Source organism: Watersipora subatra, chromosome 7, assembly GCF_963576615.1.
Source record: "Watersipora subatra chromosome 7, tzWatSuba1.1, whole genome shotgun sequence".
In the NCBI taxonomy this organism is placed as follows: Eukaryota; Metazoa; Bryozoa; class Gymnolaemata; order Cheilostomatida; family Watersiporidae; genus Watersipora; species Watersipora subatra.
In genome coordinates this window covers 23,728,688-23,746,149 of record NC_088714.1, presented here as the reverse complement: position 1 = coordinate 23,746,149, position 17,462 = coordinate 23,728,688, and the positions used below count along the sequence as shown (strand labels likewise).

The window sequence follows — 17,462 nt, the reverse complement described above, 5'->3', positions numbered from 1 at the left end:
AAAGTGTATCTTGTATCGAAAGATACAAGGTGGATATCCAGGTACTGCCAAGGTGAGTTATTTCAAGTCTTGCAAAGAGAGCTAGCTACAGAGTTACATGGTTTTGAGTTGTTACCATATATATGTATATTTACATTTATATTCATAAATATATATACATGTACATGTGTACATAGAAGACTGATTGTTATAGCTTGACAAAAACTTAAAAAACTTTTAAAAGCTTTAAAAGCCTTTAAAAAAACTTGACAAAAAGTCATTTAAAAACTAAATTTAAGAGCACCTGTTTCAGTTACAAAAATAAGTTTTAATAATGTATTATATGCACCAGGGAAAGGCAACAAACAGATCACTTGACCTGCTTAAAACTTACTATGTTTAAATTAAGCCCACCTAGGAATACAATGAGCAAAAAATCTGGCCTGCAAACACACACTATTCTATTCTATTCAGTCACTTAGTGAAATAAATCGCTTCCTATCCAGGCGTTGACCAACAAACTCATTCATTATACAATTATAATTTACTTTGTTAAGAGCATGATTAGCATGCATGAGAAGAAAATTGTTCATTATTGATTGTGACATAGTACTCATCATAGCTGCTAAGATAGACAGGATTGAGGTAATAAATTAAATAACCACTTATTATAAATTTTATAAATTATTATTTATTTATAAAATAAAAATTACTATTTATTGAATTCATGCATGTTATGATTGTTCTGTAGTTTTGTTCATGAAAATGACATTGTTCCATGATGATCTAAAAAAAAAGTAGAGTGAATTGAGAAAGAATAAAAATTAAATTTTCAGCAAATAGATAAAAAATCTCACTATACTATCGTGGTTGATATAGCGGCCCGTCTGCATGCTCACATGATACTTAATTGTAGCTTTACCTGAAAAGGTTTGTGATAGGTTGAGTAAATTGTGTCGATTTTGAAGGAACTTTAGTTTTTTTACTGCTGACGGAATTCTTGCTAGTGGCCATTTTGTTTGCTGACTGACAGTGACTGGCCAGTTCTCGCCACAGCAGCAATGATCGCGCATTCACTATCATTCTATTTTCAAAAGGAGATCGTTGGAATACTCGTGCTTCATGAGGATCCCACGAGAACATGGACACAGTGAAGTCAGTGATAAAATGGAAAAGTTTTGAATTCTAATATTTATGAGTTTTAGTGCCACATAATGACTTCCATCATGTACACTATGCCGATTTCGCAATTTTGACAGAAGAAAAGTGCTCCGGATAGTTTTGAAGTCTCTTAATAGGACAATACAGTACTGCAAAAGATAACATAAATCTAACATAAAATTATAATACAAGATAATGTAATGGCTAACGACCAATAAACTAACATCCAACATGAAATTATAATACATGAAATAAAATATAAGTCAAATAGTACAAAATAATATAATGATTACTTGTAAGTAATAAAAAGGTTTACTATTGAAAGTAAAATGGCACTTCACTATTGCAACAGCCCTGGTCATTCTCTAGAACTTGCTCATGAGTGTCGAGTAGTTGAATGTAATTTTTATTGGTAATAACAACATTGGCCTGCACTTGCTGGAGACATTCCAATCCAGTCTCAATCGGGTTGCCTAGCCGAAATGAGTGGATCTTGCTATCCTCTGATCTGTTTAGACTGTAGAGCATTGGTCAGCCCATAACCTTTGAATGACTTGATGACTAGATTATTTGGCAATCGACTCAAAGCATTGAATGTCCATTGCAAATAAAATTTCGTTATAGTGCTTACGTGTTTCCAAATACTGCGTAGCTCCTTTGACTGTGCACCATTCAATTCTTACAGAGCTGTCTTTTTCACTCCTAAATGAGATGTCCAAGTAGACATTCGAGCCTGTATAAACTTGGTGCAGCTTTTTGAAATAATGGCCGAATCAAACTGGAGTTTCTTCAAGCGTTTTTTGTGGCATTTCTGATATGACACATGTATGAGTCTCAGACAAGGAAGAGTTTTTCAAACACAAAAGAACCTAGTATGTTCTGTAAAAAATTCCGCGATCAAACCATCATTGAAAAAGGAACAGATGGCTCATTACAGGCCGAGAGAATTCTTAAACCTGCCGACTATTTCCTTAATTGGTCCATTATTGTTTAGCAGAATATATGGCCAGCATTTAAACCAGTCAGATTGATCTGTCGGCAGGACAGTAAGGTTTACCTTGTTATGACCGCTAATATTTACTGGAACCTCTCGGATTTCCTTGTTTTCAGCAGTTAGTCTGTTAAAGTAGTAGGAGTAGATCGCCATCTTGTATGCAGCATAGATGTATGAATGATTCAACGATTGATTCTGCTGTTCGACAAATAGTAAGCAATTAATGGTTCTCTTAGCATATTTCTCTGCCTCCTTATGGCAAGTTATGTTGAACGGTGTGAGACTATGTCATGGCAAAGCAAAAACTATTCTAACCAGCCATTGTTTGCTTTGAAATCTTCACATGTCGACAAAAGAACGCTTATCTTTAAAGCCTCGTTTTTCTGACGTGGAGTTTCTTTTGATGTTTTCAATGAATCCAATTGATGAGTTTTCTTCGAAATCCCTGTCAGGAAGAAGACATCCGGCAATTCGCAGTTGTTTGCTCAATAAAAAAATATGAGAATACACTTTCAATTGAGCTTTGCCAGATGGCATGACTCTTGTTAGATCCCCAGTCAGTCAACTAGGCAGTTACCGAGTTGACCCTGCGACTGAAGGGCGAGACTTGCCATTTTACATAAGGCTATATAAAAGGATACAGAAGTGATTGAAAACAGAGCACCTAGGCGTCTCAGATTGTGCAGTTTGCTATTTGTTTATTGTTTCTGATAAACTGTACGCTTATATATATTTGAGGAATAAATATTTATTGCTTCTGCAATCAAGCGGTTTGGTTCTTGTGGAGCAATTTCCTTTACACTGGTGAGAGCAGTGGGATTGTCGATTCAGACTTCACCAAAATCAGTGAACATATAGATGCGATAACTGAGGGTACCCTAATGGTAATAAGCAAGATACCTTGAAACTAAAGAAAGCGTAAGCTCCATTAGGGCAGCTCCTCTGAAAATCTATGGAACCCTGTTGTAAGGATTGGCATCAATAAAGTACCAAACACTCAGCCAATACAGCAGCTGGAGAGGGGGAAGGAAAAACTCACCCAGGACTGACTAAGGCAATCTTGGAACTCTGTGATACGACCCAGGTGAAAACAGGAAATGATGTCGACAAGAAATGAATGAAGGCTACGAGCCAGTTACTAGTGGTTACCACATATCAGACACTCTTTTGGACAGAAGAACTGACTAAAGACTAATTACAGCCAAGAGACCAAGACCTCTTGCATATATACAACATCTGGCTGTTTTTCTGAAAACGGCTAAAGGGAGTTTTGATAGACCAGACATCTCTTCACAATCAGCCTCGATGGTGTGCAATATGCTCGCTGCCTGTTTGAGAGACCACTGTGTAGTAAATACATGCTTAAGTCGACATACTTAGGTGAGAAAGACACCAAGCTGCCTCTATCTGACTTTGGTAGTGACCAGGAATGACGCCGCCACCGAGGAGACTAGCCAAAAGCTGTGAAGTTTGCCAAACTGCAAAACACAGTGGGCCAAAAAAACAGGCGGTGACAGGAGAGTCAGGCCAGGAAGAGTTAGAAACTTTGCTTCCTTAACTTATGAGAACACACAGAGGCATGCCCAACTTGGTAATGAGAGAGACAGTCAACATGCTGATGCTCAGACAAGAGTTATAACTACATGACCAGCAGGGGTTCCAACTGCCACCCATGAAGGCTCAACAAACCAATAAGTCTCTGGTGGTGGTACTCAAGTAATTGGAGGAAGTTCATATTGCCCTTAGAAAAAAACAGATAGCCATAAAACAGGAGAAGAAAGAGAAAACATCTCTCTACACTCCTGGAAATCAGATGTGACTGGTATAAAAGTGATAAAAAAGAAAAGACAACCTTCCGCTACAACTAAGTTTCACGAGGCCATAAGAAGTCATAAAGGCTTAAAAGACATTTAAATAAAAGATGGGCGCTTTATTTTTCAGCCCTTCTCCTATAGTGCTCAAATAGAGCTACCCTTTAAACAAAGGTGGTGTTAAAATACAGATTTTACGGTATATGTACAACCATTCTTTGGTTTGCAATGTGGTTTAGTGGCGCATTTGGTAGCATGCATGTCTGCAAAATTGTATATCCAAATTTGTTTCCTGTATGAAGGAATTTTTCCCTAATGCCCTTACTTAGCTTAAAACAGACGTAAGGACTACCACAACTTTTTTAATAGTAGATATTTTCATATTTTAGTATTCCAATTCCATGTATTACACACATGTATAACATACAGCTACATTTTTATATTGTAAAAGATCAGACCAAGCTCATCTATTTGCTCCACAAGGAAACAAACCACTCGAGTGCAAAGCAGTACATGTACATATTTCTTAAATACATGTATATAATAAAATGAAAGTAGTGATCATGCTAATAACTGCATAAGATGATACTTTTAAGTGCTTCACATCTGATCTGGATCTGCTCTGATCTTCCACTACAGTATTGCATACCTGTGCATTATACGTATATACTCACTCTGTATATATTGTTTATTTTATATCCCTAAAACAACTCCATTTAGTAATTTTTGTAGTGAGTCTACTCTGTGCATCAGCTTAAATAATAAATAGTTGATAATTATTCCTTTTCAAACCAAACATTGTTTTTTGTGTATATGAAAAACTCAGATTGTATATATGTGGGATGAACGTTTCTGTAGTAGAGGTATTTTCCAACTGTTTGCAAAGATGACCATAAAACCTCTCAAGTATCTTACTTTAGTATACACTCTGGTTTTGTTATAGACATGTTCACTTTATATTAATCATTATATGTTATGCAGTGCTTTATAATATTATATTTTCTAAAACATTATAACATGCATAATATGCATATTATATGCATACATATTATGTATATAGTGTTTTTGATAGTTAGCAAAGTTAAATTCTAGAACCAGAGCCTCAATAGTTGTAATAAACGTTATGCAGCTCTATTTAGTAAAAAAAAGGCATATTTTCTCATAAAATAGACCTTTTATAACACGACCGCAATGCCTTTTTGACTTTTGAATATGCAGTGTTTTATAGATATGTTTAGAAATACTTGCATTCTTTAATGGGAGTGTTAGAAATGTTTTTAATCAACTGGCAAATGATTAACTGACAGGACTCTCCAACCAGAAGTCTATTGCCATAATAGTACTTTGTGTGAAAGGTGTAACCTGTGGTATAAAATTAAAATATTATTGTTCCAACATTTATGCATAACACAAATATAAAGTCAATAAATTTCTCAAAAACAGTGTTGATTCCTGGCAATAAGCTCTCACCTTGCATTTGTAACATTAACGAAGAAGCTAGGAGCAGTAGTAAACACTGTAACCATAGATATAATAAACCCTATATATGCGAATAATGAAAATAAGGGAATGATGAATAATAAGTAATAATAATGAACAAATATTTTTTTTTATTGAGAACACAATAACTTGTAATATAAAATCAAAATATTATTATTCCTACATCAATGTATAACACGAATATAAAGACATAGAGTTTCTCAAAAGCAGTGTTGAATCCCAACAATAAGCTCTCACCTTGCACTTGTAAAAAGTAATAAATACTTTAATACTAGATAAAAACTAATGTAAACATCACCACAAATTAATAAAAAATACATTACAAGCATAAATTTTATACAAATGAATAAATAATTTTTTTCTGGAAAACCAAGTACTATTCAGCAAATACAGTCACAGAAAGTAAGACCATGTATGTATCAGTCAGCACATGTCACGATTGTTGGAAGTGATTTCACATGCTAAATGATCAAATTGACTTTTATTAAAAATTTGGTCAAAATATGTTGAAAAACTAGTATTATATTTGTGTAAGCTTGTCGAACAATACACGACTCACATCTGAAACCTTTGGTACAAGCATTTTATGGCCTAGAGACCTTTAAAGATTGCCTACCATGTATCACTCACAAAGCAATGAATGTGGAAGTTTGCACACACTTTCATCATATTGTGCTATAGATCAATATTTTCAAAACTAATTATACGAATGTTCATTCCAATAATGCTTTCGATTTAAACGCCTTTTTTAAAAAGATTCAAGAAGACTTTATTATCAATGGTATACTTGGAGCGCTTGCCATGCTAGAACTGTGTAGGGACAGTAGAAAAAAAAGGAATTGTATGGAAATATGAGGGACAGAGAAGGGAAAGAGAAAGAGGGAGAGGAGAGGGAAGAGGAAAGGGAGCAGGAAATGGAAGTAGTTTCCAAGGAGTAGCCTTGAAGGAAACTACTTTTTACGCAGGTTTTGTACAAACATTGCACTAACCCAAGATATCCTACATAATAAATAATCAATTAAACATTTTGTGAAAAATAATTATTTGCTGCTACTTGTGAATTATTTTGTAACTTAATCTTATAAAGCATCCCTAGAGGTTTTTCAGAACGGCTCCCTAAAAAAACATTCCCTGATGGGGGTGTTTTTATTCCCTAATGAAAGGATGAAACCATCTCCAGTTGTTTTTTATACTTTACGCATATTTTGGACACAATTTGAGAGACTTGTAAATTTAAAAAACCGTTAAAATACTGATCAATATTGCTAACACACTTCCCTATATTTTATTTTTGTTTTTAGTTGATGGACAGCGAAAAAGTTCTACAAAGGTGTTACGGAATTGCCAACTCATGGAACAGTAAACAAGAAAATTGCAGGAGCTCCTGAATATTATAAGGATGTCAAAGAGACTGGCAAGTCGAAGATAAATGTGGTCAAAGAAATGCTCTCCGATTGCCTGGCTGCAAATAAAATAAGAATAAATCAGCACCGGTTAGCCATGCTAACATACACTTGAAGTCTCTTTGAATTGCTTGCGTATTAGTAATCATTGATTTTATCTTTTACATGTGAAAAGCTGCTGAAGATTATTACACACTACACTATTAATTACATTTGTGACCAATAACAATTGAGTAATATTCTTAAATTAGCCGTGAAAATATGCTTCAGGTCATGAAGTGCAACCAATGAAAGTATTGCTAAAAATAGAAAGTTTTAACCTTGCACATTCATACCTGCACACATAGCCTGTGCACCAGTAAAATCTTAGTACACTGCTTCTCCCCCAAAAACAACATTGTATATAGTCTACCATATGTGTAACCATTTATATTAGTTTTTTTTTCAATAGAAAGTAACTTAATAATCAAAGGACTAAGACACTACCAAGCATAACAAACTTACTAAACACTAAAGAGAGACCGAACATCAAAACTACCTCTCCAGAAGATTCTAAACTTGAATATTGTTGTTAAAAAGTTATCCATTTGAATGAAGTTTCACAGAAATTTGAGTAATTATTGCACAAATAAAAAATATGATAACATTAATTTCATTATTGTACAGTTCTTTAAACTTAGTTGAATGCTTTTCCGATACATGATTCTAGTAATTTACTTATTCGATGAATATGATACAAGTGTTCATAACACCATACTTTAGCCTTTTAATATAAATGTACAGCCAAACATAAAATGTTTTAAACCACATAAAGTTAAAGAATAAGTTAATTTTTGTGAATAAATTAAAAGAACAATACAAGTTACCAATAAAATATAAAAGTGATAAAATGTGTAAATTGAATCAATTATATTTAAGGTAGAAGTAATTTTGTTGCACCTTATTATAACTGGCTTGATTGTACCCACTAATTTCAGAGCCTTCCATTTTGTTTATGCATCTCAAACATAATTTAAGTGTGAACAGCTTTTTACTGATAAATTTAGTTTTTCACAGTTAGTTTCATATAATGCATGTTTTGGAATGTTGGAAATAATTAAAAATTATGATTATTGTTATGATGATTGTTATAGTTTTTGAAACAAATTAAACAGAACTCAAGCACGATTATAAATTCTTTTGACAGTTTTGACTCGCAAAGCAAACGCCAGAATGAATAACTTTGTATATTTTGAATTGACTATGTTTTTGACGCATTGGTTAAGTATTAAAAGTCGTTGAAAAGACTTTTTATTACCTGAGTAAGAGGAGAATTGCAAGTGGAAACTCTGTGAGAAACACTGCAAAGACGATGACCAGCAGCATGACAGTCGATCTGTGAGTTTGAGAATTTCGATAGCGTTTGCCAGAGCTACCTGAACCTTTTAAAATGAGAAAATTGGTGAGTTGGCTTTCTTTCCGGTCAGCATCGTTACTTTTAGTCACGCAGAGCTGTGTTTCCTCTGGACATTGTAGAGCCTTTGAGGGTGAAGCTCCTTTGAGATGCTTGTATTTTTTGTCAATCTATCGAAAGAGAGTTAATCAGGAACCCTTTGCACAAAGTAATAGATAGTCTGTATGAATATTCTGAAGCACTATTATAAAAACAAGCCTTTTGAAATCACTGGGCAAAGTGAAATGTATATTTATCTTGAAAATACGGTTTCTTGTGATATTTTGTGCCAATCATTAGCTATATGCAGCCTATTGACCTATTGACCCCTTCATTCAAATTTTAAATCAGACAAGCTAATACAATCAATATAATATTTGGAGCAGTATCATGCTTATAAAAACTCAACAGGTAAACTGTTAAAAAACAAACACATCAGAGCAAGATGAAAGTGATGGAGTGAGATAAGATAAAGTGAAAATAAATGTTATACAAAGGGGGCACAAAACTACATTAAACTCCTTTTTGTGACTAAAACTTTCTGTGATTTTGAAATTTTGAAAATTAACTCGCCATTAAAATGTCTCCATAAAAGCTTTCTTTTTTTACAATTAAAATTTTTGAATAGGACATGGGAAAACATACCATTAGACAACTTACATTAAAATTTCAGCATGTTTCACTTTCAACTTGATTAAATAGCTTTAAACATCTTTCAAATCATATTTAAAAACAAATGAATCTATGTTGATATTCTAGAGCATTGTAACATAATTTCTTTGTGACATTTACCTGCACAAGTTTACGAACCAGAATAGATGACATCCCTGCAATCAATATACATGGCAGAATCTTTCCAAAAACAGCAACAATCCACATCTCTATGTTGTAAACGTTTAATGCTTTTTCTCTCTCTTGTGTGCTGGAATTGACCTTTCCGATGTCAATGTACCAGAACTGTACTATATCTTCACATTCCACAGTGGTATTGCAATCTACAAGATAAATATATTTCATATGCAACAATCATTTTTGTGAATTTGCTTTGCTTAAAGTGCAACAACACAAATAAAAATAATAATAGTGTTAATAAAAATTACAGTAGTAAAGTTGGTAATAATAACATTCATTATAATAGTATTGGCAGTAACAGAATAATAGTTATCATACTATGCTAGGTGAATGTCCGGCTTGCCCGGGTAATAAAAGTATTTGCACAGAAAATTTATTTGTATGCACCATATAACAACAGTTACCACTCTAACTTTTAAACTTAATACTGTGAGAAAAGTGTTTTGTGAAGTTTAATTATAGTAAGAGCTATTCTATGAATGTCTTTTAAAAGTGTTTAAAGGTTGACTGGCAATAAAATTCACATTACAGTTATTTGGTATCAAAAGATTCACCATGTCTTACTCTGCTGTATTGTAGGTGCAAAATACGTGATGTGATTACAAGCTCTTAAAAGCTCAAAAACGAAAAGCTGGCGTAGATTGGAATCGGTTTATTTCACTGGCGTAGTCATTTCATTTGATTATTGTTTTGTCACGTGATGCTCTCACATGAATTAAAAGGCCAATAAAAGGCTCAATATAAAACTTTTTGTAGCACTAGTTTATGACAAACACTTCGGGTTTTACCGAAGACCCCTTATCAAATATAGATGCTCGCTACTTGACAGCTTGTTTTCGGCTTGGTCAAATCGTCTAGTCGTAATTTGATCATGTGACCCATATTTCGCGAATAATTTCTGCAGCATTTTTTGATTATCACAGGTGACCAACAGGCTCGTCATGATTATCAGACACTGATATGTACTCCTTCGTGCTAAAGTTAAAATATTAAACGAATTTTCACGGTAGGTTATAAGATATCATTGCTGGAAGTGACAGCATTACAATGACTATAAAATGGACAATTAAGAACAATAGACATGGTTTTATTGAATGTGTGAAGTATTTTTTTGAAAATATTTTGATGACTGAGGTTGCGTGAAAGTGTAAACAGAAGCTATCTTGTACCACTACGTCCCATTTGAGTTGTTTTGGAAAGAGATTTTAATCTACGGCAGTATCGTGATGGCGGCGATTAACTGTTTGTTTTTGAGCTTTTTTAAGAGCTTGTAATCCCATTTCCACATATTTTGCACCTTCAAAACAGCAGAGTAAGACATGGTGAATCTTTTGATACCAAATAACTGTAATGTGAATTTTGTTGCAAGTCAACCTTTAAAATTTCTATTTTCAGGTTTGAAAAAATGCGGTACTCATGGCTATAGGAGCTAGTTAACTAGATACATACATACCGATATTTATGCTTTCTAAAATAAAGAAAGTATAATAAGAATTTTGTTGACAGTTGTTAAAATATGTTTACCTTTATTGAGCGCCCTGTATTTCTATATATGTCAAAAGATTTGAGGCTTGTATTATTTTAAGCGATGAAGCATGTCACAAATGAGACAGGATTTTTCTAACCTTTTTGTAGGTGTATGCTGTGCACTCTCAGTAGTACAAAGTTAGGAAGTCCAAATATTATGACTGCAGCAGCCACAAAAGCTATTGCTACTTTTGCTTGAATAAATTTTGTGTACTTCTTTCCACTGCTTGCTAGTACAATGAGACAGCGGAAGACGCATAAGCACACTGTCAGCCAAATGGAAGTTGTGTGAGCGAGGAGAGTTACATGGACAAATACCTGTAAGGTATCATACACATTTTAGACACGAAAATTATGCAAAGTCAAAAATGCAGGTCTAGCAAAAAGGTTTTGAAACAAAAAATTCTGGAAAGTTAAAAAAGTGCTTAGAAAGTAGCTTTTAGCAAGTTGAGAAAAAAATTCTGCTATGAACAGCTTATGTATCATAAAACTCTAGAAATATGGTTCCTGATTACAACATAATTTTAATCAATATTAATCAATATTTTGCTACAACTTAGAATAGCTTAGAATTCTATTCCTAGCAGTTGCCTGTGTGAAACTCATCTAATAATGTGACTAGGTAGCAGAGTATGGAATGACCACAATAACAAATATCCATACAAAAACAGTCAAAACTACACTCTTGATCCCTGGTGCTTTTTGAATTATGTTCTACTTTTGTTATCAGTTCAGCCAGATATTGAAACACAAGTAACAACAGATATCAGAGCGTGAGGGAAACCGACTGACAGATAACTCAGTCAGACACTGGTTGGCCTAACTTCAATAAAAACAAACATTGAAAAGTCACTGTTGTTTTGTTAAGAAGCACAGTGTGAAAGGGAAGTGGTTCCTGTAACATGATGGAAAACAACATGTAATTTTTATGAAGTTTGACACACAAGCTTGTCATTAAAAGGATGAGCAGAACTAGAAGCGTTTATGCCTGGCTTAGACCAATGTCATGTGAGGTGCTGCGCTCTGGTATGTAATCTTATGCAGGTGTGTCATTGATGGGAATCATGATAGCCGTGAAACTGCAAGATGATGCAACTAAATTCTTCGACTCCACAAGAACATTGTTTTACGTGGTCGAGCGCAGTCATGGGCTTCACGGAAATCTTAGCCCCCTAGGCTAGGATTGATGTGAATCGACTCAGCAGCGTTATAATTAGACTCACTATGTGTCCCACGAGTGGAAAGTAAACAAAAATTGTTCAGTGACCAAACCCTCGAAAAATGAGATTTCTTTCTGTAGGTTGTAATAAAGGCGTAATGTTTGATTGTGGAGAGCGGCGCAGAATAGCTTGCATAGCAGTGCGAGGCACCTGGCACGTCATACATATGTCATTAACCTGTGTAAAGATTGTTGTAGTAGAAATTTCAATTGGACTGTTCCTTTTGCTTAGTTTTGCAATCAATGTTAGTGGCCATTATAGTGGCAGCTGTGCCCTGGCAAGCATGCAGGATAGGGTCAGCATGCATGTTTGTCCCTGAGTCAGACATTTTCTTGGTGGCTTGCTGCCAGGTCACTAGTTTAGTATTAGATGGCTTGTTGATTGCACCATTTGTATGTCAGCCAGTAAAACTGACAAGAACTGTGCTTTTGGATCAATTGAGCTGTTTGATTCTTATTCCATGCTCAAACTGGCCGGTGTAGCAGAAACCATTCATTGGCACATGAGTATTGCATTTTAAGGTTAGAGTTTTTACCCATACAGTAGGCTGAAGTTTTGTTAAACCTTTTAGTAAAGATCTACAAAAACTTGAGGCAAAAGTCAGTAGTAAAACATTCATTATGTCTCTTTCTCTGGTTTCTTGTATTTTAAGTTAATTTTAATTTATTTGTTACCATTTTTACAATCAGTTACATTTATGTTAACCCTTTGGCTGAAGAACGACCTAAATGTCGTTTATCGGAGGAAACAACTTTTATGTCGCTTTCGGTAAACCTGCTGTATATAAAGCTGTTGCCTAGTAATATTAAACAAAGGATATAAATGCTAGTAAACTCTAAACATCATCAACAATATATTAGTCGATGAATTACAATATGAAACGATTATATGACAGGCGTTGCGTGGCCTGGGGCTAAAAGCTGAAGAAATTGCGACTCCTTTAAAAATTGAAGTTGGAAAAACCAGTCAACGTACGGCTCGACATTCAAAACGGTAAATTAAAAATTTATTAGATCCTGCGATCATTAGTGATATAAATATGAAAATAATTCAGACGATAGACTTGATATAAACTCTTAAAGGTTTGAATATACAGAGAAAAGTGATCAATATGGCAGCTCGCACGGCTACGCTGTAGTGTTGGACTCTACCGAAAGGAATGCTTCCAAGTATTTCATACAGGGACAATTGTACATAGTCATAACTTTTTTGTAGTAGTATATTTGTAAATGAATGTTTATGTAATACAAAATATTTTGTTGGTAGAAATAAATTTCAGTTTGAGCTACGCATGTTTATAGAATACCAATTTTATTGAATTTTCAAAAATAAATTGCGCGATTTTTGAGTGTTTTTGCGGTGCTATAGCTATATGCGAGTAGTATAATTATAGAATATTATTATTGTTATTCCAGATTTCACAATGATAATGTTATGATGAGCATGATGATGTTGATAGAATCACAATGATGGTAATACACTAGAGTATAACGATCTTATGATAATCATCTGTAAAATCAGCCTTGCATTTGTTAAATAGTCTGTAGAATATCAAAGTAACACTTTTGTCATGGCAATCTGTATCAACTGCCATAGTCTGAAACAGGCCTTACTCAGCGCGGCTCTTCCATTAGCGAATATAATGACAAGAGATAGAGAGTAGCATTACCTTAGCAAAAATTTGTAAGTTAGTGTTAACTCAAGGAGAGTTCAAACGCTCAAATGCTGAAGCGTTTGAGCTGAGCATACTTTAACCAGAGATCAAAAACCTGCAAACCTTTACCACACAACTGCTTCAACCGAGCTCAAAAATTTCATGTCATATTGCTGAATAGCTATTCCGTTTGGTGAATAAGCTGTTGGTGAAAAAGTGCATTGTTCGAGCTGGTAATAAGTTACCCAATGAGATAAAATATTTTAGTTTGTAAAAACAAACTAAATTAATTACATCTAAAAACTTTTAGTAGCAAACTTCTGACATTCGATTGTTTTATCTACTCCAAAACATGGAAAAGTTTGTGTCCGTTGTTGGATAGCCACCATTTTGCTGTAACAAAGTTTAAACTCTTGCAAGTGTTGGTGAGTCTCTAACATCTGCAGAAATTTTCAGTTATACTAAGTTATGTCTAACTAATGAGAATTACTAAAGCTTAATACAAAAGAGACGCTATACCTTTTCATAATGAACATAAGGGATAAAGTAAGAGAATCAAATAAACACTAGAATGGTAACGTAAGTGATCATTTAGAGAAATAGACATGTACAGTACTTCATTAAAGCAGCCCTAAACTTTTGCTTTAGATAGTATTATCTAATTCTATGACGTACTCATTTCTCTTTCAAGTGAATGGAGTGATCAACTATAAAATATACCATAAAAACGCAACTAGTTCATCTAACTAGACAAGCGCAATTGTAACACTGCCAATAAGGGAATGATAATTTACAATCCAGATAAACCTGACAGGTAGCTAAGTATTTATCGAACAATTGATACTATAGCCTTTAGCTAATATAATGAAAGTAGGATTAGTTTATTGTACTAGACATGCAAATACTCTGATACAGCTAAAATAATAAACAGAGTGGACTAAATCTTCTGTTAAAGAACCCAAATTAGCTGATTGTGTTGTTATAATAACTTGTAATGACATGTGATTTCATTTGTCCTTTTATGTCCTTGTCCTGTTTATCCTTTGCCTGTACTTATTGACCTATGAGTTAGGCCTTACTGTCTGAGTTGCCTTCATGATGTTACGTTATGCCTTATGTTATGCTAGTCAGTCAGTTGTTCAGAATATATGCAAGCGGCAACAGCACAGTGCACTGAATTCACGTTTTAACAGATTGTTTCATCAAAGAACTAGTACATGAAATGTTGTAGGGTAAAAAACATTGGCTTTACTGTGAAATGTTTATATGAATAGTAAACTTCATATATCGATACCAACAGTGGAAGCGAATTCAAGTCGTTAGAATGCAAGAAATTGGAATATTGATTGCCCTGTTTGCTTGCGAGTCTAATAATTTGTTTTGTTAGGCTCTACGGTCCAATAAAAAGGCTTCTGATTTAATTTCTTTACATTATGTGCAGCGACCTAGAAACCACTCGCTGTCTATGCTACTCCTAACTGACCTATTCTAAAAATTATCGTAGTGTCAAGGGCTACACGGAGCGCTGGCAGCCATCATAAGAACAACGCTAAAGATTGTGGCTCAGTTCAACCTACTGCATTAGTTGTCGTGGAAATCATAAGTATACATTACAAACTAATTATGAAAAATTTTACTAGTTTCCCTTGTTGTCCCTTCCATAAGAATAAACACATTCTTGTGTTTCTAAAATAGTCAAAGCCGGAGATTGGCATTTCGAATTGTCTATAAAAGTAAAAAAATTTCAGAATCCCTTACTTTTCTATTTAGTTTTCATCAGCATCTACACTGAACAGTTATTAAAATAATGTTTACCATTCATTTCTGCTGATGGTAAAATCTTATGAGTGAACAATGAACTACTTAACATATATAGCTAACTAAAGGTATTCACCAGGAGTTCCTCTGAAAGGATACCACTATCATGTTAGACAGACCTTTAGCAGATGCTGCTTGTTTTTCAATATATAGACATGACTCATTTATAAGTGTTATACCATAAGATATATTTGTTGTTATACCACGATATGTTTTGGTTTCACCCTTTAGTTTGCTGATAAGAGATGCAACAAGCTTTAGACTATGGTTGTTACAATTATTGTGAAGTCTATAAACTTTCGATATCGGCCAATTCTATTGGCTAATGTCAACAAATTACAAATGTCACATATTGCTAATTGCTAGTGCTGATAAATAGGTCTAAAATTTCATTGTAGTTTTATTTAAAGAAGAAAAGCTTCAGCCAATTTAATGTTAAATATAAATTAAGAGTTAGGAGAAATATTTACTTGTAATTGCACACACCCATAGTGACAGGTGACACTGACACAGGTGACAGGTGACACCCATAGTGACAGGTCAATAATGAACAGTGTGTAATTAACAAATAAAAAAATAACAAATAGACCATACAATGAATTCTGTAAATAATTGCTATTAACTGGAAAAAAATTACCAGATGCTGGTAAACTTTTTTTAAAACTGGTAAAAATCTTTTGCTTAAATAACTATTTCCTATTACACGCACACCCCTTTTTACTAAAAATATTTAACATCATTGCCACATTAGTTTTCTTTTATACATTATGCTAGTCACATCGAAAATTTCATTTCAAAGGTTTTAAAAACATGCCAATAAATATTAACAAATGACTTTTTATGATGCGCCATTCTGTGTATAAATAAGAAATAGATAACATAAGGAATAGACATATATCTACAATATCTTTCTTTCACGCAGCATGTTAATTTACACTAGCAGTGAATCTGGCAGCACCTGGTGTTTCTTTTATTGGTAATCAGATTGCCCACAGATAAGTGTTTAATAGGCTGGTTCAAAGGAACCAGAAGGAGTTTTGGAACGAATTATTTTTATTGACCTAGGGATTGGTAGGCAGCATATAGCTGTAAAGTTAGGATGAAATTAGTTAAAAGATGTGGAAACACAGGGTGTTTGCCAAGAATAATACACAAACGAATGATCATGCTCTCATACACACACATGTATAAAATGGAATTGATTAATATAGATTGATTATAGATTAAACTGATTGTATTACTCGAAAGAGCAATGGGGCTTGAAGGACAGCGTTTTCTATTTTTGCTCGATAAAAGTGCAGTAAAGCAGAAAAAATGGTGAATATGCAAAAAGTTCAGTAAGTGCATTGTATATTTACTCACACATTAATACAGCTCCAGAGTAGAACATCTATAGTGAAAACGTACAGTTATTTGTTAATGTAAGCATTGCAAGCGCTTAAACAGTAACATAAGGTTGACAAAAATTAAGTTTGATCACACGAAATATAATACTATTTCAACATTGCATGTAAGTACTGCACGTTTAACATACTTTAGATACAGACTTTCTTTATACAGGCTGTTTTAAATTGCCTGTTTTTAAATGCCGATTCATGCTGCTGAATGAATCGGCATAATTGGTCAGAAGCATAATTATACATTTGTCTGCAAAAACAAAAAGTTATGCTCTACAAAGTGAATGTTTCATTGAGTTTCACATATTTAGGGTGAAGTTATAGAACTAGTAACAGCTAAATAGCCCCTAAAAAAAACTAAAATGCAGCTAGTACTCACAAGTTTGTAGTAGTTGAACATCCTTGTTCTATCTAGCATAGGGTCAGCAGTGACAACGGCGAGCTTCAGCAAGTACATGACTATCGTGAGCAGATCGGTAGTGCTAATGCTGCTGAGAAGTAAATTTGTGGGAGTTTTCATGCGTTTCCTTGTCAGCACCAGTAGATTAAGTCCATTGGTTAGAATTCCGATGAAACATATAGCGAGGGAGATATAAGCGTGTTCGTTGCTGTTTGTATATTTTGCAATAGCTTTAACGACATCGTGCGAGTGTTCTTCTTTTTCCGTGAAGTCAGTTGGCACAGAAAAGGAGTAAGAGAGGTTTGTAAGCATGA

The 17,462-nt window shown here is 34.1% G+C and overlaps 1 protein-coding gene across 1 annotated transcript; it reads right to left on the bottom strand.

The window, feature by feature from the left end:
- Positions 1-2,691: 2,691 nt before the first annotated feature.
- LOC137400569 (G-protein coupled receptor dmsr-1-like) lies at positions 2,692-17,460 on the bottom strand. Its single transcript, XM_068086896.1, has 7 exons — positions 17,128-17,460; positions 10,758-10,977; positions 9,073-9,275; positions 8,146-8,411; positions 6,795-6,907; positions 3,511-3,612; positions 2,692-2,759 (listed from the first exon to the last, which is right to left on the bottom strand). The coding sequence occupies exons 1-7, from the start codon at positions 17,458-17,460 to the stop codon at positions 2,692-2,694; spliced, it is 1,305 nt and encodes a 434-aa protein (XP_067942997.1).
- Between the last annotated feature and the right edge of the window lie 2 nt (positions 17,461-17,462).

What these genes read in the sequence shown, in the direction of transcription:
- LOC137400569 (XM_068086896.1), bottom strand. Translation starts at nt 17,460, where the DNA reads ATGCTTACAAACCTCTCTTACTCCTTTTCTGTGCCAACTGACTTCACG. An exon ending in TGGTTCGTAAACTTGTGCAG is followed by an intron (nt 8,412 to 9,072) that starts GTAAATGTCACA and finishes CTCTTTCGATAG; the next exon opens with ATTGACAAAAAATACAAGCA. An exon ending in TCTTGTTTACTGTTCCATGA is followed by an intron (nt 3,613 to 6,794) that starts GTTGGCAATTCC and finishes TGTGTTTTGCAG; the next exon opens with TTTGGCAAACTTCACAGCTT.